Here is a 25,357-nt window from a genome sequence, read left to right as displayed (position 1 = left end):
ATGATACACGTCCCCACCAAATTTCGTGCATGTAGGTTGAACGTGGACGAGGGGCTAATTTTTTGCAATTTTCTAGGTGGCGCTAGCGTGCCATTTTGCCACGCCCATCCGCGAAACCCACAAAATACGAAATTTTTCACCAGTCCTGACATGCGTGCCAAATTTGGTGAGTTTTTGAGCATGTTGTGGCCCCGAAAATGGCGCTTACTTTGCAGAAAAAAATAAATAAATTAAAGCTGCAAGCAGCGATGGGCGGGCCCTCGCACCTGTAGCGCGTCGGGGTGTGAGGCGGCCGCGTTGCATATTCCGGAACTCAGCCGGTGCGGCTGTGAATTTGCTACGCTTCATTAAAGGTCACTTCCTGTTGCCACTAGGTGGCGCTATGAATGTGGGTGAATGTCGGCATGTAGATTTGTTCAGGGCGGGACTCTTGTCAAATGTGTAAAATTTCGTGTAGATCTGGGCATTTACAGCCAAGTTACTACAACTTCCTGTTTCATTGCGAATCATCGACGCCACGGACACGCCCATCGACGAAAACGCGCAGATAGCACAACTTTACATCGTCAATGCCTTTAGAAGGTACAGCAGAAATTTTAAGTTGATCCGACTAAATCCCTAGGAGGAGTTCGTTAAAGTACAGAGTGTGTAAATCGTCCCAAATCGGTCGCCAAATTCAAAATGGCGGACTTCCTGTCGAGTTTAGGGTATGGGTTCTTGAGGCTTTTTTGTGCGTCTGGTCATGGTAGAAGTACCACAGAAATTTTGTACATGTCGGTCAAACAAGCGGCGGGGGCTGCTTCGTTAAAGGACACTTCCTGTTGCCAGCAGGTGGCGCTATGACTGTGGGTGAATGTTGGCATGTAGATTTGTTCAGGGCGGGACTCTTGTCAAATGTGTAAAATTTCGTGCAGATCTGGGCATTTACAGCCAAGTTACTACAACTTCCTGTTTCATGGCGAATCTTCGACGCCACGGACACGCCCATCGACGAAAACGCGCAGATAGCACAACTTTACATCGTCAATGCCTTTAGAAGGCACAGCAGAAATTTTAAGTCGATCCGACTAAATCCCTAGGAGGAGTTCGTTAAAGTACGGAGTCTGTAAATCGTCCAAAAATGGCCGCCAAATTCAAAATGGCGGACCTCCTGTCGAGTTTAGGGTATGGGTCCTTGAGGCTTTTTTGTGCGTCTTGATATGATACACGTCCCCACCAAATTTCGTGCATGTAGGTTGAACGTGGACGAGGGGCTAATTTTTTCCAATTTTCTAGGTGGCGCTAGCGAGCCATTTTGCCCCGCCCATCCGCGAAACCCACAAAATACGAAATTTTTCACCAGTCCTAACATGCATGCCAAATTTGGTGAGTTTTTGAGCATGTTGCGGCCCCGAAAATGGCACTTACTTTGCAGAAAAAAGAAAAAAAAAAAAATCCTAACAGTTTCAATAGGGTCCTCGCACTGTTAGTGCTCGGGCCTTAATAATAATAATAATAATACGAAATTACTTCAAAGCTTGTGTTTTGGAAATACCTAACATGCAACTTTCCACTTTAATAACTTCTTAAATTGTCACATTACATAAGAAAAACAGGTCCCGGAGATTACTGCACCTTTCCATTAGGTGGATCAGGCAACATGGAGGCTGCACTCGTGCCCTCATTCACAACGCGCTCTCAAGCCCCGTTCACTGCGCTAGCTTCTCGCAGCAACATGAATTGCAAACACTCATATGAGTTGGTTTAAACACGGCTAATGAATCATTCAGAGAGCATGAAATTTTATTTTTGAATGTAAAAAAAGGACAGTGGTCCGGACCCTGGTGACCTCATAGTTGGCTACGGCCATGAACACTACAAAGCTAGGAACGATAAGAGGAAAATCGTATTATTATACACTTGAGCTGCACGATTATGCGCAGCTTGTCAGTGAAGCACAGCTCTGTGATCAGTAGTAAATGCTGCTCCATCTTCAAGCCTTCTTGGGTATTGTCAAAATAATAAGGTATATTTATACTTTATCGATAGCCTTTATCTCTGCATTGAATACTATGAAATAATATGCCGTGCGTCTTATTCTGAGTCACAAGAAGCCACATCATCTCACAGAAGGACATTTTCAAACACACAACAGACGTTATGAAGTGAGTTTGGACTAAAAACGTCTCAAGTTATTTGACTGTAATCCTGTTCCCTGAAAAAGCGGGAAAGAGATGCTGCTGAGTTTTATGGGGAAGCTTTGTGTATAAATTAGCCTTGAACTTCTGTCGATGACATCACTGGAACAAGCGCTCATCAGAGGCTACAAATAGATGTGCAACAGGTGACCTCTAGAGGTATCACTTTGTTTGAAGAGACGTCCAGGCGCATCCTCAGTGCAGCAATGAAACGCAGCATCTCATTCCTGCTTTTTCAGGAAACAGGGTCTAGTAACCAGAGACGTTCCCTTTCAAAAGCTATTCTCAATGCTGCGCTGAGCACTATGAGAACGAGAATACCCACGTCGCCACACTGGTTGTTCCAGGACCCCTCACGGTTGTGCAGTGTGTGCTCACAAGCCCGGAGTAGCATGAACTAGGGGTGTAAATCAGAGCCTTAATGACGATTTGATACGATAACGATTTCTTAAGCCAACAATTCGATTATTTTCGATACTTCAGAATTTCCCGCGTTACGATTCGATACTAGATATTTTTACATGATATCTATTAAGTTTCAAATAAATCAACAACAAAAAAAAAATTAGACTTTTATTGAGAAAACAGAAACCGCATTTGTGGCGAGCAGGACGCAGCAGATGTGAAAGAACGGCGCGAGACCAGTGCCATGAGTGTTAATGAACGTCACCTGTAAGACGCACCGGTCTATCTATCTTCAGTGTCGTCACTCCTCTTTTTATGCTTCCGCTCCTCTGAGAGAGATGTGAGACCGGTGCGTCTCACAGGTGACGTTCATTAACACTCACACGTGTCGTTCTCTCATGTCGGCCGCGTCCTTCTCGCCACAGTATTCTATTCACATAATGTGTACTTTACACTATAGCAGGCTTCTTTGCAAACGGCAACATCTCTCTTACTACTGCTCCATCTGTTTTCCTGAAGCCAAAATACTTCCACACCCATGACTTGATGGCGACTGGAGTGTGTAACGTTTCACTTTCATTGCCAGCTCGCTCTGACGGTTCCATCGCTCTTGAAGGTCAGACTCAACAATGTGTGTGAACATAGATGTGAAATGCAAGTACGAGTGTGTGAAGCGGTGTGAAGTAGAAGACAATAATGAGGTTAGCGCAACCTGCAGCTTAGGAATAGGTTGTACGCATATGTAGGGTTGGCCATCGAGAACCGGTTCCAACTTGGAACCGTTTAAAAAATAATGATGCCATTGGAATCGTTTAGAACATTTGTTTCCGATTCCGATCATCAACTGAAACTGTCTTTTGGACCTTGAATCGTTTGGTTACCAGTAAAGTCCATTATATGGAGACAAATCCTGGAAAGTTTTCATCAAAAACCTTAATTTCTTTTCGACTGAAGAAAGAATGACATGGACATCTTGGATGACATGGGGGTGAGTAAATTACCAGCAAACGTTTTTTTGAAATGCGGGGCGGCAGTGGCTCAGTGGTTCATGTAGGTTGTCTACAAATTGAAAGGTTGGTGGTTCAATCCCCGGTTCCACCTGACCAAGTGTCGAGGTGTCCATGAGCAAGACACCTAACCGCCATCGGTGTATGAATGAGTGTGTGAATGGGTGAATGTGAGGCAATATGTAAAGTGCTTTGGTGGCCATTAGGTCTATGAAAGCGCTATATAAATGCAGTTCATTTACCATTTATCAAATGAGCCTGTGACATGTTTCGACTCCACCAAAGAATCGGAATCGAAAAGAAATCGAAAGGAAGAATCGGAATCAGAATCGTTCAAATCAAAACAATGCCCAACCCTACGCATATGTCGGAGTGGATGCTGAAAATAAACAGGTGAAAAGACAGGCGGCAAAATAAACACATTAATCGATACTCTTGTGGACGCTTGTTATAAGGGGGTGTGCCTTGCCAAAGCATTCTAACCTGGTAGAATGGGCCCTCATTTCTAGAGGCGAAGCTTGACCGTGTACCTCATAGGCTAGAGCAATGCCATCTCTCACCCAGTGTGACATTGTTTGTTTGGTGGCAGCCGCTCCCTGGTTACCCCTTAGCAAATGAAAAGCTCTAACCGTGTCTGAAATCGCTCCCTATCCACTATATAGTGCACTATATCGGGTGTCGGCCATTTTGTAGTGGTGTAGTGAACGACATCATTCCCTACATTCATTCACTACTTTTACCTCTCTGAATTCGAGTGTACATTCGATGTACACTTGCTGAAGCCCTATTTCCCACAATCCAATGCGGAGAGAACGGAGCGCGCATGAAAGTGCGGCGCGAGCAAGTTTAAACCAGAGATTACATTACATCCAGTGGAGGATTTGAAAAATCTCCATTAATAGTCGTTAGGAAGCGTATTCATTTGAATATAATAACGGTCGCCGGAGGGCGCTCGACTACACGTCATCTGTGAACGTGAGAGTTACAATTTCAGTCGATGAAACAACAAAGCTGGCACGGAGGTATATATATAATTACAAAATAAAGTCATTATGATTGTTATTGTTGTTAATATTATTTTATAAAGTAGGTTATGTAAAATAAAAGGAGTTTTATCAGTACGCATGACGAAGCCTTTTCTGCGACAGCTCCAACTCTCCGACGCACAGTGTAAACGTCAGCCGCCGAATTCACTCACTTCATCTCGTTCACTACTTGCAGATATAGTGCACTCAAATGCCATACCCTATATAGGGATTAGTGAATTAGTGAATGAGTGAGCGGTTTCAGACACAGCTTCTGACTCCCGCCACTGGCTAGTGTGGTAGACGTACTGTAAGTCTGAAGAGCACGAACTGGACTCAGTCAGTGAAGTTTCCCCTGCTCCAGACAGAAAGCTTCAAGAGTGATCGGATGTACGGTTGAGTAGTCAGGGTGATCATGCAGAATAGCTTTCACCATTCCCTGGGCAAAGTCTAAGCAGGATGGTGAAGTCGACACAGCCTGCAAGTCCCCAATTCTTTTCAGTGAAGTAATTGCCATCTGAAAAATAATTTTTTGGGTCAAAAGCTTGTCAGGCGCTGACTCTAGAGGTTCGAAGGTGGTCTCAACCAACCCTCAAAGACTATTGCTTAGTCCCACAAGGAGATTATAACTTCTCCTGCTGAAACTCCAGCACTGAAGCAATCTGGCAGTTAATTGGGTCTGCATGACATGCAGTACAGCACCTTTAAAAGACACCCCACTAGTGGTATAGATTCTACTCATGGTGGGAGTCCGAACACTGAGAGTTAGGGGTGTGCGATATCAAGATTTTTGAACGTGGGCGATTAAAATGTCTCCATGACCTGCTTTTGAAGAAATACCGTAGGATCGTGCATTCTATCAGTTGTTAACGCAGAGGAACAGGACACTGCAGTTCACAAAAGTTATTCACATTATTTTTGCATGTGCTTTAAAGCCTTGCCAGTTAAACAGATGTGCAGTTCCAACATGCGCTTTTCTGAGCGCATAGGCTACACCCAAAACACACATGCAAGCCTGTCTAACAGCACCTGGTTACTGCAATAAGTTATCTTTCGAGTCTAATTGCGCTAATACTGTGAAATACACACAAGGTTTACTTAAACAATGTTGGTTATGTCTAAAGTAAAAGCGAACAGAAAATTGTATGAAATCTGCTTGTCAAATGTGTGTATTAGACACATCGCGCCTTAACCTTAGCACAGGTTTAATAGTAAACATACTGCCACATGTCCTTAAAGGGTTAGTTCACCCAAAAATGAAAATTAAGTCATTAATTACTCACCCCCATGCTGTACCAACCCCGTAAGACCTTCGTTCGTCTTCGGAACACAAATGAAGATATTTTTGATTAAATTTGGGAGCTGTCTTACTACCACATTGGCTCCTAAGGGACTGCCTCTTGACGGCCCAGAAAGTCAATGAAGAAAATGTTTAAATATCCCAAGTGACTACCGTGGCTCAACTATATGTTTATCAAGCGACGCGAATACTTTTTGTGCGAAAAAACAAACAAAAATAACGAGTTTATTCGACTATTTCTTTTCTTCCTTGTAGGCCAGAACGAGACTTCCTTAGATTTCCACGACGCATGCGCGAGAATTGCGATCTGAAGTAGTGTAAGCTGGTGTAAGCAGATCGCAATTCTCGCGCATGCGTCGTGGAAATCTAAGGAAGTCTCGTTCTGGCCTACAAGGAAGAAAAGAAATAGTCGAATAAACTCGTTATTTTTGTTTGTTTTTTCGCACAAAAAGTATTCGCGTCGCTTGATAAACATATAGTTGAGCCACGGTAGTCACTTGGGATATTTAAACATTTTCTTCATTGACTTTCTGGGCCGTCAAGAGCCAGTCCCTTAGGAGCCAATGTGGTAGTTATACAGCTCTCAAATTTAATCAAAAATATCTTCATTTGTGTTCCGAAGACGAACGAAGGTCTTACGGGGTTGGTACAGCATGGGGGTGAGTAATTAATGACTTAATTTTCATTTTTGGGTGAACTAACCCTTTAAAGGGATAGTTCACCCAAAAATAAAAACATTCTGTGTTTTATTTTCAGATTTGTTCACTTAATTACTTTCTTCAATGCTACTGTTAAATACACACTGTAGCTGAAAAAATAAAGCACTATTCATTTCATTTGTATATAAGTTGTGTATGTGCAATGTGTATCTTTGTTCTTAACAAAGAAAATAATGACAAAGGTTTCTTATCATCGCCACTTTGGCCTAAATGTCTGCCATTCTTTTTTATTTGATATTTTGTTACCTAAGGATTTGTTTTGTCTGCTTGAACAAGTCATGTAAGTTATCTGGTCATTGTACTAGTTATGCAGCTCTTAGCTTGGCGAGTTTGGTATTTCGTTCCCACTTCGTCTTAGCTACGCAGCTTTGAGTAAATTTATGAAAGAGAACATCTCTGGTTACTGGTGTAAACCATGTTCTCTGAATAGGGAACGAGACACTGCGCTCGCTGCCAAACTCCTCGCGCTGCCAAAATGCTTCCTTTTTCTGCAGAGAAATCTGAGGAGCAGATAATGCGCGTGCTGATATAATATGATGACATGAGCGTCAAGGCGGTGCGAATCGTGATTCTATATGGGCTTCGGACAATCATTCTGACGTGTAATTTTACAAGTGAAATGCAGACAAACCTTGGAGCGTTTTGTCTTCGGCATCTTCATTAATCCCTTCGCTATCAGCAGACGTCCCGGGAGTCTCCCGCATATTGATAACAGCTCCCTGATGACCGCAAATTAGTTTAAATCCCCCGGAGTCTAGAGCGAGCAAGCAAGAGCACGCAAGTGAGACAGATCAGACGGTGCTTCAAACTATATATTGCACGCACTACGGAGAGGGAGAGAGCGAGAGACTTGCGTGTGTGTGCCTCATGACACAGAGACTCAAGCACCGAAATCAGGCACCGAAATGTTCATTCTTATTCGGTCTGGTTACTACCGTTTACGTTAGAACCGGTTGCCTATTGGCACCTAGTTTCGGTACCCAACCCTAGTCCCGACGTAGTCACCCGCATGGTGACTGACCATTTAAACTCCAAGAACGTTGGCCTCTGGTAGAGAGAGAACGCTTTTCAAGCATAGACTGTACAAAAAGATGGACGACAACCCTTTGCTCTCTTCCATTGGTGAGAACTGAAGTGTCCCGATATGGCGCTGATATCTAGGGACCAGACCAGCAGGAAGTAAAGCCGCGAAATCAGAGATGCTTTGGCTTCACTTTTCAGGGCTTGCGTGGCACGCTTGTTTTCTTGGTATTGCGTCTCAACCCGAGAGAGACAAGATGAGCGAGGATCTCGGTGTCGAAGCACACGCTCTTGAGACTGGGTCAGTATCAGCCAATCATCTACATAAGTCAAAGCTGCTTCTGGATAAAATTTTGTGGTGATAGCACTAAAGTCCTCACACATTTGGAAGGCATTTATAAAACTGTTGTTTTCTGAATGACATGCACAAAACTAAAGACTCATAACTCCAAAACTAAAGCAAGGAGAGTCAAAAGGTAGGTATCGTTTGACAGAACACTTTTTTTTACATTTTTTCAGTACCACACTCAGTGTGAAATGCCTCTTTTTATGAACGGGTTAAAGGGATACTTCTGGATTAAGCATTAAGCTTTGTATCAGTAGAAAACCAGTAGTATTACCACTCGAATTACAGTGCCCCCCCATATCCCCCTGATATGAGAAAAAAATTAATTTTTTAGTCTGAAAAAAAATTTTTGGGCCAGAGGCTAAAGACTACAGCCAGTGTTCTGCATGTTTTCACCACACCCATATGGGGCACCACGCCCTCTTGGTCTGTGTAGACAGTTTGTATAGTAGGCTAATCACGATGGTGGCGGCTACCGGTACGAGCCAGTTGCGGGAGATGGAGGAACAAGAGGCAGCCGGAGCAAGACTTGAGCCCGGCTTGACTCGAGCTGGGGCAGGCGAGAATCTGATGCTTGCGGCTACCTGTACGAGGCACAATACAGCGATAAACAGATGCGGGATATAGAGGAACAAGAGGCGGCCGAAGTGAGACCTGAGCCCAGCCAGACTCAAGCTGGGGCAGGCGAGAATCTGATGCTTGCGGCTACCTGTACGAGGCACAATACAGCGATAAACAGATGCGGGATATAGAGGAACAAGAGGCGGCCGGAGCGAGACCTGAGCCCAGCCAGACTCAAGCTGGGGCAGACTGGCGGTGTGAGTGCTTTCGCTGTGCACCTATGGAAACAGATATAGAGGCCTATTGCTGTCGCGAATCTCTCAGCGAAGCCATTTTCTTCTGGTGAGATTTCTGAATCCGTAGAGCTTTGAGTGTAAAAGTGTTAATATTAATTATTTTTTAAATTAAAAGTTATAACTCGCATTGGTTGTGTTTTTTTATAAACCTTTATTGTTAGTAGAGTATGGATTAGCCTAGATAATGTAATGTTATTAGCTTAGAAAAATAGTTATTTGAATTGGAGGAAAACAGTTCATAAGCAGAGCTACTAAGCTATTGTGTTGACATGGTCCTGCCTTGCATCATATTTTTAATGTGAAAGTCTAAGTCGTGTTATATACATTAGGCTAGTACATCCCGGTACAATGCAATTTAGCACCATTTCGATGGAAATTTATCAAATAACTCACGATGTGTCAAAGCAAGCCTTGTTGTGTCCATTTTTTGGATTCTGCCGCCTGTAACCGGTAGGTATGGTTTGGGAGTGGCCTCGTAAGGGCAGGAAAAAGCAAGTGCATTCTGGTATTTGTGCTTCAATTTCAAAATTATTTTCACATTTCTACTATATAAATGACCAATATTAAAAACACATTCATCTTCCCAGAGATAAAGTATTCCTTTAACTCGTCAAGGGTATCTCTCATTTCTGGTGCTCTGTAATCTGACTCATAATCCATCTCGCCAGAAACAAGAGATGTACTGTCCTCTGCCCGAATCGAAGAGGTGTGCTTTGGGATCAGGCAAGAGGACATCCCGATCTGGAGAGAGAGCGAGCGATAGGGACGGACCCGTCTCTCGTTCCTCAGCCAGATCGTCTTGCGAGCGTGAAGCACTGAACAGTTCACAGTGCTCACGATCTCTGTGCTCCAACACAAGAGCAGCATGCTCCTCCCCCAAACACACAAAGCAAAACTGGTGTGTGCCGTATTCAGGCATGGGCTGTGAACACAGAGAAACACACCGTTGACCTTGAGTGACGCTCATTTTCCTCTTTACGCTGTAGACACAACTAGATTTCTGCACACTCCTCACTAGAGAGTGACAGAACAAGTGTAGCACACACAGAACAGTCTCCTAAAACAAAGAAACCTGTAGAGCGCACCTTGTGCACATTTATTTGTAGCCTCAGACGAGCGCTTGTTCCACTTCAAGTTCAAGGGAAATTTCATTGGCGTGTTACACACACTATACACAGCCGGTGTTCACACACAAAGTGTTCCCATAGCGCTCAGCTCAGGATTGAGAGTAGCTTTTGAAAGGGAACATGTTATTAAATGTTGTCTTTTGTTGGACAAGAGGTTCGTAAACACCTAATGTTTGGAAAGTGTTGCTTTTTCAAATGCATGTTATAAGCAAGTCAAACTCGCAGTGCTTTCAGATGAAGCAGTGTGGACACAACCACCATACAATGAAAAAAATCCATTCACTCTTTTTTTTTAATCCTCAAAAAGCCTAAACTAAATCCAAAAAGGATTTTCTGAGCAATATGATGTCATATTGTTCATGCTCCGCCCACACCCGCTGACCGTAGTAGCGTATTTCCACCCTCAGCCATTGGTATACTATCCGCCAAGGCAGCAATTTAAGTATCTTGTGTTGTGTGGAGGGGTGGAGTGAGCAGTTGCTCATTATCATTTAAAGAGACATGCACAGAAATGGATCGCTGTGAACAGGGCTGTTTTTGAGGAGATAAAAAGGGTGTTGTTTTACACAACCATTGAGGAATTTCAACCAAAGTATATTACAAACTTCACATGAAGACCCTAAAGAATCACACCAACTTGTGGAAAATGAAGCATTAAACACATTTCTTACTGTACCTATGAAACTTTTTTAAATGCATGACAATAATGTGTGTAATAAATCACACCAAAACAAAACAACTTGAATCCATATCTCCCGCCATAATCTAATTTAAAATGAATCGTGAGGATTCGCCATCCTGGGTCAAATGATCATAAACGATTAAATAACTTCCTTGAAGTGACCATCTCATGTTCCCTTCACTAACGGAATTGTGGAAGGGCCCTTCATGAAGGGATTTGGATGTTCAGTTTTGGAGCGCCCCTATAAATGGTGTCCCGTTCCCAAAGGGCATTGGAATTTTGGGAATGCACAATATAAGTGCCTATGTTGTGCAAAAAAATGCTGTTTGGAATTCGCTCTTGAAATAAGCCTGAAAGACATGATAAGCTGGATCAAGTGTGTTTAATTAGGGCTGTGGCCTCCAGGAACTGAGTTTTGCACCCGTTTTAGATCCTACGTATCTGATAAATAATTTGTGCCAACACATAGATCAAGTACAACTGAGTGCCACAGGGATCAGGATTTCACAGTATCTGCTTCCCTGGGAGAGATTTTCACCACATAATCACCTGTAAACATGCTAGAATATAATTTGTCACTTTATGGCTGATCATCTTCTAAGATTTACATCAGCTAAGAATGTAAATTTGTTATGTTTGATAGCAATTTGCTTTTGATAATCACATTGTAGAACCACTAATCAATGTGTTAACTTCAAGATTATTGCAATGCTTTGTTGGGTTACTGTTTTGCAAGCTCAATATAAGCTGCTAGAGTGCTTACTTGATCCAAGAAATAATAAAGATAAACTAGCACAGCAATTCCAAGAGGGTCCTCGTGCCATTGGTGTTCGGGCCCTAAAGACAAATATCACAATATCAATTTAAAATTGCAAGATTAAAAGACCGAAATACTACCGTAGCTCCCAGATAAGAATGCTTCGATGTCAAATCTTTTTCCAGGCTCACGTTTTTGAAGTTTACACGGAGATGATTATGTTTTCAAAAATTGTTAAAACTTGTACCTTGGAACCCATTTCAAAGTTTGCAAAAAATAAAATAAAGAATTAGCTTTAGCTAGACTATTAAAGGGTTAGTTCACCCAAAAATGAAAATTCTGTCAGTATTTACTCACCCTCATGTTGTTTCAACCCCGTAAGACCTTCGTTCATCTTCGCAACACAAATTAAGATATTTAAGATATTAAGATCGCTCCTGCATACAGTCCATAGGCTTCTTGAGGGACTGGCTCTTGCTGTCCTCGAAAAGTCATTAAAGACATTGTTAAAATAGTCCAAGTGACTACAGGGGCTCAATCTTAAGTTTATCAAACGACGAGAACACTTTTGTGCGCAAAAAAACAAAAAAAAAATAACGACTTTATTTCAACTATTCGTTTATTTCTCCCTCTGCGCGAGTCAGGTTACTAGTTTAATAGCGTAAGCTTCTGTTATTGTACGTCACACGCATGACACACATGACCAGCGTCGGCCAATAGTGAGCCTACGTGTGACGTAGCTCTACGCAATCACACTACGTTAACTGACTTACAGGCTCATGGAGAAGGAAGTGAATAGTTGAAATAAAGTCGTTATTTTTGTTGTTTTTTTGCGCACAAAAGTTTTCTCGTCGTTTGATAAAGTTAAGATTGAGCCCCTGTAGTCACTTGGACTATTTTAACGATGTCTTTAATGACTTTTTGGGGACAGCAAGAGCCAGTCCCTCAAGAAGCCTATGGACTGTATGCAGGAGCGATCTTAATATCTTAAATATCTTAATTTGTGTTCCGAAGATGAACGAAGGTCTTATGGGGTTGGAACAACATGAGGGTGAGTAAATACTGACAGAATTTTCATTTTTGGGTGAACTAACCCTTTAAACAATCTATGTTGTCAAAAGCACTAGACATAAATGAAGGTGACTTGACCACAAAATGAATAATTTTCTACCACAGTAAGGGTAGATCTCACATGTATTGTGAATAAATTGACTTGTATATATGCAAGAAACATTGCAGTTTCTGTGCAGTTTCTTCTTTTTCCTATTTTGACAAAATTGCTTCCAAATGAATGCAATATGGTCCACTTTCATTGCATGAAATAGTAGCCTAAGAAAACATTACACAATCTTTTGTGTTTCATGGAAAACGAAAATCATACAAGTTTGAATAGATGTTGATAGACATTTGAAGTTGAAGTATCAAACTGACCATCTTTCTCTTTATCCATTCGCACTTTCTTCAGCGCAACAATTTCATTTGTCCTTGTATCACGTGCTCGGTCTGTAAAACCACAAGTCAAGAAATCGCTTATATTTCTGTATGACACTATGATGCATTATATTATTTTCATTGATAGGAGCATTATTAGTCCTGCTTGTGAGACTCACACACGATTCCATATGTCCCCTCTCCAATCCGATTCATCTTCTCGTACTCCTTCACACTCCTGCATTTCCCCAACTACACACATCACGCACATTTACACGTTTAACTTTTGTTTTATAATATAAATACAGCTTATATTTAAAAGACAGCAGACTTAACTTACCCGTTCACTGTGAGGTATTACAAACGTCTTGTTTGTTTTTAAAGATTTCAGCTTTAAAGGCTCTAGATCTGTTTCTGCTGTGCTTTCCATTTTCAATCTCTCTAGATTCGTCCGGATCAATGAGTAATAATATAATACGTTAATGTTTCATTACTGTACGTTCACGTAAAGACTAAAGACATATCAAGTAAGAAACGGAAGTGTAACTCCGTGAAAGCTTACAGTCGCTCATTTGAACATCCACATGGACAACCGTCAGCGTTTAGTGAGTTTATGTTCTCTGACAAATGTAAAACTGATAACTGAAAATAAAAATAAGACGCTGATATAGGAGATCACAGACCAGGCAGTACATTAACACAGATACTAAATAGTAAGCGACTTCAAACAGAGTATTTGTAATTGATTTATTTGTTTTTGAAATTTTATTAGGAATGTCTCATGACCATTTTTTGTTGTTTAAATAACGAGAATTGATAGTAATTTAAGTAAGGTGAATACAATGGACGGACGGTAGCAGATGTGTCTAAATTATACATTTTTATTTTATTATTCTGGTTTAACGTTAGATACAATTCAGCTTTCGAAAAAATCACCAAGACAACGTTGTCACAGCGGCACAGCCTAACTTACAATAGGAGTGTCCAAGCTTCTTCTTTTTTTTTTTTTTTTTTGATATTGGCTTTGTATTGGATCGTTAAATGAAATTTGGATGTCCAAATGTAACTGTTTTGAGTACGAAATGCCACTGGTGACGTAAAGCAGTCCTGCGATGAGTGTCGCCAGAGTGTCGCCCAGTGGAGTATAGCTGCTTTCCGTATGGACTTTAAATGGAAACGAGTAGCTAATTAGCTCGGTAACATCTAGTCCCATGACTACAATAACTAGCATTTTTATTTCATACCTCATTAAATTAGACTGTGTCTTTGACAAAACGACCTCGACCAACAACCATAGGAGTTCCCATGGGCCGCGGCTCTTTATTAGCATCCTCTATTTTCAGACAAACTGGTCTTTCCAAAAGGTTTTCTCGAGATGGACTTGTGATGATGATTATAGGTACAGCAGAATTATTTGATGATGAAGGTGGTGGTGAAGATGATGATGGATCACAGCTGAGAGACTCCTCTACTGTGAGAAAGAAAAAAAAATACAGTTTTATATTTCTTTATCAGCATTTTACAAACAGTGCAACCACTCATTCATATAAGCCAAATATATATTAAATATTATATAGTGGCTTATATAAGCTGATTGTTTAAGCCACTATATTAAAAGTTTGAATTTAATTGCTATATTAATCGAAATTAACCTTAATGTAGAATATTTTACAGTAGGCTAATACCATTATCATAATGTCATATTTGAGTGTGTTTGTTTAAGTTTTCTCTGAAGTGCACTCCTTTAAATTGGATTACTGGGAAATTTACGTCAGAAGAAAAACATTAGATTAACCTAAATAATCTGACACAGCAGGACAGACAATATTGCGCACAATAGTTAAAACAATTAAGTTAATTCAAATTAATGTCTAAATGGATATTTAACTGTCACCTCCCAAGTCTCGTTTTTTAAAACATAAAGTAGAAAAATGATCGTTTTACCTGGGAGAACCTGCTTTCTTGGTGCAGAGCCCATTCCCCATCACGCAACGGAATTATTCTCTCTGTAATAATTCTGTTTCTGAATATTTCTTTCTCCTACTTAAGCATTTCTCGCACCGGCATTCTTCCTCCGAAACGGACGGAATACTGTAGATTTAAATACACTAACAGTCTGCTGCAGACGCAATACTTCTTCAACTGCACCACCACACAACACCGCTAAACATGCAGCCCGAGCAGAGACTCCCCGTGTAGTAATCCGATGTCTCGAGCAGGTTCTTTTTTAATGAATTAAACACATACACGATTACCAAAATGAATGAATTGAATGACTCGGTTCTTTTTAGTGCATCAAAAACGAATCTCTCACTATTTAGGCTATGTTTGACTGTGAACATTTATTTTTATTTTTTGATTAGTTAGTTTGTGTTTTTGTAGCAAAGACTGCATCAAAACGCATTTAAAAATACCATGAAAGTTATTCGTGTAGCCTACGTAAATTCTTTAATTTGTGATGACGCATTTCCACTATTTTAAATTAGAAATGTTGAACCCATAGCCTAATTTAAACACACGGGCATTTCATACTGAATGCAACAAAAACTAATGAACGAATTTATGTTTGTGCCTGTTTACGGAAATGTCAATTATTGAGAAAAATAGTTCGGTAGGCTTTTTTTAAAAAAACGGTAGGCTTGACTAAAAAAATCAATGAGTCAAATAAAAAAAAAGTTTAACCCCAAATAACAACTCACCAGGCGATTTTTCTGTTTAGATTTATATATGCATAATCACCAAGCAGCCTAGTCTAACCTTCATTTATAGCCTGGGCCTGTGCTTTAATAAATATTATTTCAAAGCAGCTTACAGTAATAATAGGAAAATATAGCTGCGAGCAGCGATGGCGGGCCCAAGCCGGTGGCACCGCAACCCCGGTTCCTTTAGTTACCTAAAGGCACCCGGGTAGCGGTGCCGAAGGCTTTGGCCCTTTTATGATTAAATGTTAAAACGGCTTGCCATACTCTGTCATTTCGACTAGTCACAATTATGTTACAGATGTCTTAAATGATAATACAAACTATCCAAAATGTAATTACGAATAGACAGAAAGACGTTGTTGATATCTACAATGTTAATTCCGGACAGGCAAACTTAGCTTTTAAATGTTAAAAGGGCTTGCCATACAGGGACGTAGGCTCAGAGAGAGGCTCACCATATTCAAACCAAAATATCTGACTTCCTCTTGGTCCGAGCTAATGACTATGTATTAGAAAGTTGTCCGGCTTGAGGAGTACAATGTATATACCGATTTTTGTAACTGTAGATAAAACTAACAACCCCACTTTTGTCAAAAGGTGGCGCTATTTAGTCCTTGCACATTGCCCGTTTCTGAAACTTTGCACGTCTACTGGCTAATAAATGTGATGTATCTGTTGAGTTTCAAGCAATTTCAATTTCAATTTGACTGTTGAAAAGAAGTGCGCCGATTAGATACTCAGGATCGGTATCGGCTCTGACACTGCCATCTTTGACGAGGCTGATTCAAATTCTATATTGTGCATATACTATTCTGTTAGGCACAAAGGCACAAAAACTTTCTAAAGTACCATAAAGTTTTTGTGTACTGTATTATTAGTGTTCTGAAGCTATTATGTGATATAGAAATTAATATTTAAGTCATTAAATTCAAGAACACAAACTTTTCCCTCTCTGCGCCTGTCAGTCATTCTCCATTCAGCATTCAAACAGCACGTCACATTCACATTAAAACTCAATCTTAAAACTCACATTCACATTACAGTCAATGATGAAACGATCTTCAATGATTCAATGTTAATCCTATTATACTGGATCTTTAAGATAAAGGTCTAAAGGTCTATATTTTCGAATGAAGAAACTTTTTCTTGCTGGACTTTATTGCTGTAACTTAATCGTGTTACTTTCTACCGGGTGTCGGACGCTGTCGGTTAGATCACAACACTAGAGTCAGAGCACTATAATTGTTCTTCACGCACACAGTAACTGAAATTTAAAACCTTTAAAAGAAAAGGCTCAATAAACTATTGCATAGATAGATAATGTATAATACACTGTTCATAAATATGTATTTCCTTTGTGCTTTGAACTTTTCAATACGGACTCAATGCGCTGTAACTTCATGTGGCTTCAAGCACATCATTCTCCGCTCGGGATGCACATAAGTGCTTTGTGCTGCACCGTATTGGAGCCGTAATATCATAATGCAGTGACGTAATGACAGATTATTAATTGCCTTTCAATTATATGTTGCTGCGTCATTAAACATCTGTCCTATGCATTTCAAACATGTATAGCAGCCATGGCTATATGTTTTTATGATTTTTGTTATCTTGTTTTTCATGAATGTATTTTTCAAAAATAAGAGCAATGTGTATTATCTATTATTAATATGGTTTATAATAGCATTTTTGTCATAGATTATGACAAAGTAATCATATGATCCACCAGCGAGGAACCAGCAGAACAGAGTGAACATTCTTTCTGTTTAGTTCAATCCTACTTAATAGGAATTTATTTAAAATGCTCGCTCTACTCCACACCATTAATGTCTTGTGCGGACATCCGTATTTTGACTTTCGGTTTTAAGTAAGCGATTTAAAAGCTCCCAAGTCCCAGCGGAGTCACACGTTGATTAACCGGTGGGAATATACACAATAGGCCTACCTGATATTGAACACAAGAGGGCAGTATAGCACTACGTATGACTCAGATTATTATTTTTTTATGAATTTTACAACAATTCTGGCTGTTTTTGAACGTAAACACAATTCTTAAATGAAAAAAAAGGAAAAATTGGGGAAGTTATAATATTTGTATAATTTAATTTAGAAACAAATGATGTATAATTACATTTTTAGAAGATATGAGGCTTTTAGTGTTTACTTTTTTGACATTACTTTAATCTTTTGCCATAGTTGCACATGTCTATTGGCTAATAAATGTGATGTATCTGTTGAGTTTCAAGCAATTTCAAGCAAGCTAAGAGTCCCAAAAGCATCAAAAAATAATGTTAAAGTTTGTTTCGTTGCCACGGCATTTTGAAAGTGACACACTTCCTGCTGCCAGTTGGTGGCGCTATAACTTTGACTCACAATAGTCACATCCATGTGATCGGTCTCTTACAGCGAAAACACTGCTGAAGTTTCATCAAGATCAGTTAATGTATGCTGAAGTTATAACACACATCCTGTTCCATGTTTCTCGCCATAATTTCGTTTCCTCGCCACGGCCAAACCGTTCGAGATATCAAAAATCCCGTGGCACTTTTTCATCCTTAATGTCTTGACTTCACGCTGATCGAGTTTCGTCGAATTTGGTTCAGTGCTCTAGGAGCAATAATTTAAATTACATTGCATGTGTTTTAAACACAACCCTAAATAGCCAACTTCCTGTTGGGCTGGGGTAAAAAGTAAGAGTGTGAAGTATATATGAAACGATGAGATCTATATGTGTACCAAGTTTCATATTATTACATGCAAGTGTGTTTGATTTATGGACCAAATTTTCAGACCAAGTTTATTGACCAAGTTAATCTGATTAATAAACTAATTATATAAAACTATTGTCAATTCACTACAATTAAACTAGTTATATGCCTTTACTTATAAAAAATAAAAATAAAAACTTATTTAAAAAATACCAGGCTTGAGAAATGTATTTTCTTTATGCAGGTCATACACACAGCAGTGAAATGGTTAAGCCCCCTCCCCCTGCACACACACACACACAGACAGCCAGCCAGCCAGCCAAAGGCTCAGAGTGGCCATATTCAAACAAAAATATCTGACTTTCTGTGGGTCCTAGCTAATAAGTGTCAATTAGAAAGTTGTCCGGCTCGAGGAGTACAATATACATACCAATTTTTGTAACTCTAGTTAAAACTAACCACCCCACTTTTGTCAAAAGGTGGCGCTACTGAGCCCTCACCACGCCCGTTTCTGCAACTTTGCACATGTCTACTGGCTAATAAATGTGATGTGTCTGTCGAGTTTCATGCAATTTGAAGCATGCTAAGGGTCTCAAAAGCATCCTAAAAGCATCCTAAAAGAAGGGTAAAGTTTGATGCGTCGCCACGGCAACAGTTTCAAAGATATCAAGAATCCATTCACAGGTCTACATCTGCCGTATGTTTACATTATACATATGAAGTTTGAAGCAAATCGGGTAAAAATAAAAGGGTGATATCTAAGCATTTTGAAAGTGACACACTTCCTGCTGCCAGTTGGTGGCGCTATAACTTTGACTCACAATAGTCACATCCATGTGATCGTCCTCTTACAGCGAACACACTGCTGAAGTTTCATCAAGATCAGTTAATGTATGCTGAAGTTATAACACACTTCCTGTTTCACGTTTCTCGCCATGATTTCGTTTCCTCGCCACGGACAAACCGTTCGAGATATAAAAAATCCCCTCGCAAACTTTCATCCTCAATGTCTTGACTTCACGCTGACCGAGTTTCGTCGAATGTGGATCAAAGCTCTAGGAGGAGTATTTGACATTCCATTGCGAGCGTTTTACAAACAAACCTCAATAGCCAAATTCCTGTTGGGCTGGGGTAAAAAGTAAGAGCGCGAGGTATAGATGAAACGATGAGATCAACATGTGTACCGAGTTTCATATTATTACATACAAGCGTGTTTGAGTTATGGACCAAGTGTTCGGACCCCGTTCCAGGGGGCGCTGACGAGCTGCCCTGCCACGCCCGGGTACCATCTTCAGCCCGGCTCTGATGGCCGCGGGTTCTGACCCGTGTGCAAAGTTTCAAGAGTTTTCGAGCACGTTAAGGGCCCCAAAAGTGCCCAAAAGGTAGCAAAATAATAATAATACTAAAGAATAAATATAGCTGCGAGCAGCAATTGCGGGCCCAAGCCGGTGGCACCGCAACCCCTTGGTACCTTAAGGGTTATTCTGCATGACGTGCAGAAACGTAACCCCCACTTTGTCGAAAAGAAGTGTGCTGAAGAGCTTGCATCAGTGAGGGTTCTGCTGGGCCTGTAATTGCTGCTCGTAGCTATATATATATATATATATATATATTTATATACACAGACGCATACATACATATATATATATATATATATATATATACACAGAGAATATTATTTGCTCTTTGATTAGAATGTTACCTTGAAAATCAATCATTTTAATTAAATCTCAACCAACAGAGAAATCCCCCTGCCCTCCCCTCCCCTAACGTTTTAATTTATTCAGGTTTAATTACCAATGCAATGTTAATTTTATTTTAAAGCAAAGTATACATTTAAAAGATGTAGGTGCATATTTTGACATTTAAAAAATATAAAATTGTTATGTAAAAAGACAAGGACTTTATCTTTTAATGCAGGAAAAATCATACAGCATAGCATACGATATAATATCTTAAGAGTAAGTACATCATTACAAATTAAGATAGTACATTTATTTATATATTTTGTAGTAGCCAATATAACAAGCAAGTACACTGCAGGGAATCGAACCCCACCCAAGTGGTTATCCTGGAGTACCATTACCAGTGTGTTTTTGCTTTTTGTTATTGTTTTGGCTATAAGGAAAAGCAAAAACTTGTATTAGCAACAGCATGGTGTAATTATGTTGATCTGGGTAGCATGAGATTAAAGGGAAAAATGAAGTATAGTATGTGTTTTATGTGATTTTTTTGTTGAAATGTCAACATTTTTTACGACGGTTTTTGAAATCACAATATTGCAATAACAGTTATGTGTTGTTTGTAATAATTTTGTATATTCAGTATATTTACAGATAAATTAATTCAAATGTAATATAACCATAAATGTGTATTTGAATGTATTTGTCTTGTAAAAACTTGATCAATATTTAATCAGTAAGCTATAACAAACTGTGGGTATTGGCATTTATTTATGTTGTAATATTGTGAAATGGTCTGAATTTGTTAGATTTACATATTAAGTATAACTGTATAGATAATGTTGTGTTATTCACATGCTGTTGCAATGCAAGAAAAACAAAACCTTTTTTGTTAAAATATGTGTGAATAGAAAAATAAAAATGAATGTTCTTGTTTAGCAATGGTTAATTTTACATACTTGTAGAAATTGAATAATGAATAATGGTGTAGAATTTTTTTTTAAGTATTTAATTCATATGTATATTTTAAAGCTTTAAAAGGTACACGTAAATGTATAAAAGTAAATTAGGAACAGCATAATTAAGGTATAATAACATGAATGTAAGACATTATTTGTATTTATCTGAACTGTGTATCGCACAAAGGAATAAAATACCAAACACTGCAATTAATTATGCACATTAACAAAACACAGATCAGAACTGTGCGTTTGTGTAAATCTAATACTGGGTGGTTTGTTCAGCACACTCACCCAGTGATTTTTAGCACACCCTTAATATTGCACATCGGAATAAAATATTAAAACACTGCAATTAATCACGCATAATAATAAAACAGATCAGAACTGTGTGTTTGTGTAAATCTAATACTGGGTGGTTTGTTCAGCACACTCACCCAGTGATTTTTAGCACACCCTTAATATTGCACATCGGAATAAAATATCAAAACACTGCAATTAATCACGCATAATAATAAAACACAGATCAGAACTGTGCGGTTGTGTAAATCTAATACTGAGTGGTTTGTTCAGCACACTCACCCAGTGATTTTTAGCACACCCTTAATATTGCACATCGGAATAAAATATTAAAACACTGCAATTAATCACGCATAATAATAAAACAGATCAGAACTGTGTGTTTGTGTAAATCTAATACTGGGTGGTTTGTTCAGCACACTCACCCAGTGATTTTTAGCACACCCTTAATATTGCACATCGGAATAAAATATCAAAACACTGCAATTAATCACGCATAATAATAAAACACAGATCAGAACTGTGCGGTTGTGTAAATCTAATACTGAGTGGTTTGTTCAGCACACTCACCCAGTGTTTGTATCACACTATGTCTCGCACATAGGAATAAAATACCAACAAAAAAAACTGCAATTAATTACGCATAGACTAGAACAGCTAAACTGTGTGGTTTAACAAGGATCCAAAAGATAGAGTTAAGCTCTGTTCTGGGGGTCCCTATTTCCTTTACCATGTAATCAGATCTGTACATAATTGTATTTACCATATCAAGGTTTTACTGATTGATGTGTGTACACGTAAGATATTATCTATAAGCTATACCTATGGAACAAGTTGTTCAACACTTTTAAACATGTAACTGTTGAAATGAACACAAAACTCCCTCGTGTGTGCTAAAGTAAACTGGCACAACACTTGTGTGCACAGAAAAGTTGTTAATATTCTTCACGTACACATGGTCAATTAAGGTTCCGTTTTCAGATGTTGGCTTTTCAACAAGTTGGACAAAGCCATGATCTGACATGAAAGAGCACAGGGAATTTGATTTCAATGCATCATTATTAAAGTCTCCCATAAGTATGATTTTATTGCAAAGTGAAGTCATTAAATTAATCAATTTACCTATATTATCTTTGAAAATGGATAAAGGATATGTTTGTGGCCTATAGATAACTCCGAGTAATATGTCAATTTCAGTGAAGTGTGTGAGCATGCACTCCAAGTTAAGATTTGGGAATGTTATAGTAGTGTTTTCCACACCACATGCTGTATATAACCCAACTCCACCATGTTGTTGAGCTTTCAAATCATTGAAAAGAGGACTATTGTTTGTGTATGCGGCTGATCGAGAAAGATTAACAAAGTTATAATTGTCTAAGTGCACATTGTCTGACTGATAGAAAGCAGGCAACCAAGTTTCAGTTAAAGCTATACACGTGGGTTGCAACTGTTGAACAGAAACCATCAAATCTTGTTTATGGCAATGCAAACTCTGTACATTTAACAAAAACACAGAAAAAGAGGTATTTGGAATAGTATAATCTAAATCATTATGCGTCATAAAAGACGACATTTCATTAATTGCCTCAAACACTTTTTCATTACAATATATACTTTTTTCTTTGAAGTCTTTTATTGTCAAACCAGACAAAGTTCTTACACGACTTAATGCTACATAAGCCTGTCCTGCAGTGAAAACTCTTTTTAAACTAACAACAGCACTATCAACAGTTAAACCCTGAACTTTATGAACTGTGCACGCCCAAGCTAATTTTAAAGGAAATTGTCGACGAAGTCCACCTTTCGTACAAACGGTTTCTTCTTCTACATATATTGGTGTAGATTGAACCTCTCTTGTTGGTTCAGTCAAACACTGCTTACGTCTTTTCATCCCCACATTAATATCATCAAAACAAACGTGAATAGCTTCAGGTAATTTATTTTTATCTGAACGTGCAATATGTGTAACTGTGCCACAGACAGAATTTACTAATCCATCATTGATATCAATATTTTTAATCAACATGACGCGTGCATTTATTCCTAAAAGCAACTTTGCTGCCAAGTTAGTATTATGAACTTTTACATGATGTCTAACAAGTAATTCTAATTTACCAGTCTGCTTGCTACGTGCAAAATCTTCAGCCTCTATAGTTTCAATATCATCGCAGATTTTAATTAATTGGTCAAGGTTGTGCTCATGGACTTCATCATTAGTAGAAAATATATGTAAAGAGTCGTTATTTTCATCATTATCACAACTTGATAATATTTCCAAATCTTCTTTTTTTAGTGGACATTTCCTGTTTCGCCTTCTTAGTCGATTTAATAATTCAGCAAAAGTGCTGTCTTGTTGTCTAACAACCTGTGTCAATTCTACAACACTAAAATAATTCATCCATAAATCGATTCCTGGTACATCTACAAAGAGCGGTTTACCCTTCACGGGAGGTAATTGGAAGAAATCGCCAACAGCTATGACAGCAACATTACCAAAAATAGAAAAATCTCCAGTTTGCTTAATTTGTCTCAATCGTCCATGCATATATGTTAGCAGTTTATGGTCTACCATTGATATTTCATCTATAATTAATATTTGAAGGCTGTGGAATTTTGTGCGTAAAGAATTTAGCTTGTCTTCGCTCAAAGGGGTGTATGGCAACTTCACATTTGTGTTAATACAAAAGGTTGTATGAATTGTTGAAGTTTTTAGTTGGTACGCTGCAATGCCAGTTGGAGCGGTTAAAAGAACAGTAATGTCATCTGGGTGCAGAGACATTTGAGACAGTAATCTTGTTGCTTCATATTGTATGGCTTTAATTAAATGACTTTTTCCTGTACCAGCTCCGCCAGTAAGAAAGACATGAAATGGTTTTGGGTTTTCTCCTCTGATTTTATTCAAACACCACTGTCTAATTTTATAGAAAACAGCCATCTGGGTTTTGTTTAAAGAGCGAATTAAGCTCAAGCCATCTACACGATTCAGACAATTCTGTTTTTTTTCTATCTGAGCATTTAGCTGATTGTTACATGCTAAATCTGGAATGCTCTCATGTCCCTCTATTTCCTGATCTGTTTCCAGTCTTACTTGTTTACACTCAAAACGTTCTAATTGCTGTTCAGGACAAAGTGCACACCATGCATTTTCTAACACGTCCTCATTATGAGCAGTGTTTTGTGCAGTGTCCAGCACATCTGCATCCTTTTCAAATAATGCTCTGTGTGTATTTACAACATGTTGTACTGATTGTGTTGAACCGTTGCTAAAAGACACTTCACCTTCCCTATAAAAATGTTCATAATTATTATATCCTGCTGGTTTCAGTTGACTATCTGTACGGTAGGGAAGAAACAATTGTAGTAAACTTTGATAAAATTTTTCAGGATTTTTTGTGACAGAGAATCGGGCAAAACGGACAATAGCAGGTTGAGTGCGTGTTCTCTTCACAATGAAACCCAAGTTGTTTTGCAACATAATTTTATTGGAACCCGACTGACTTTCGTACACTATTCGGTACTCTGACGCAAATGTGGCTAAGCACATATCATTAAAAATGTTCTGATTTGGTCTATTTTTGTAACGATCAACAAAACTCGTCATCCACATCTCTTCACTATTCAGATTTTGAGATTTCAACTTGTTTTGTATAACGCTAAGTGGCAAACTCATACGAACAGTATCGTCACCTGTAGGAATAAACTGAACCTTCCTTGAACACTCTTTTAAGTGCATATTGGTTAATCTATAAACTGCTTCCTGTGCACTAACTTCTCGATTGTGTAAATACACGGTCCCTAATTTTTTCAAAGCTTGTTTTGCATCCACATTACCCTGCGTTGTTGATTCTCGTTGGGCATTAGCTAACAACAAACCCATTTCTCTTTCAGATTTTGAAATGTAGGAAATGATATAAACAATGCAGGCATAAGCATCTGTGACATATTGAATGTCCATATTAGCGTTCCAGCACTGAAGGCTAAAATTATTATACTGATTAACCCACACTTCATTTAATTGTCGTTTTAAGACAATGTGTGTAGTATTATTTATGCTCTTATATGCCATCTCAAACAATTCCTGATTTATACCAATACTAGTAAACAAACTTTGTAAAGAATCTATCTTCTCTTCTAAAACAGCTGTCTTAACTGC

General features: G+C 38.9%; 1 protein-coding gene across 7 annotated transcripts in view; it reads right to left on the bottom strand.

The window, feature by feature from the left end:
- The window catches only part of cdk10 (cyclin dependent kinase 10), a 37,221-nt gene extending 22,123 nt beyond the window's left edge, over positions 1-15,098 (bottom strand). Inside the window, exons 1-7 of one of the 7 annotated variants that reach the window (XM_089127489.1) lie at positions 14,798-15,098; positions 14,098-14,324; positions 13,827-14,017; positions 13,416-13,495; positions 13,194-13,294; positions 13,033-13,105; positions 12,854-12,925 (exon numbers count right to left, since the gene is read on the bottom strand). In XM_089127489.1, coding sequence (XP_088983615.1) covers positions 12,854-12,925; positions 13,033-13,105; positions 13,194-13,283 — 235 coding nt within the window. In that variant the 5' untranslated portion in view covers positions 13,284-13,294; positions 13,416-13,495; positions 13,827-14,017; positions 14,098-14,324; positions 14,798-15,098. The other 6 variants (XM_089127491.1, XM_039656829.2, XM_089127492.1 and 3 more) reach the window with 6 other exon arrangements.
- Between the last annotated feature and the right edge of the window lie 10,259 nt (positions 15,099-25,357).

Source organism: Pimephales promelas, chromosome 25 (genome assembly GCF_988280905.1).
Source record: "Pimephales promelas chromosome 25, fPimPro1.hap1.1, whole genome shotgun sequence".
NCBI classification, from domain to species: Eukaryota; Metazoa; Chordata; class Actinopteri; order Cypriniformes; family Leuciscidae; genus Pimephales; species Pimephales promelas.
This window is presented reverse-complemented; position numbering and strand designations above follow the sequence as displayed.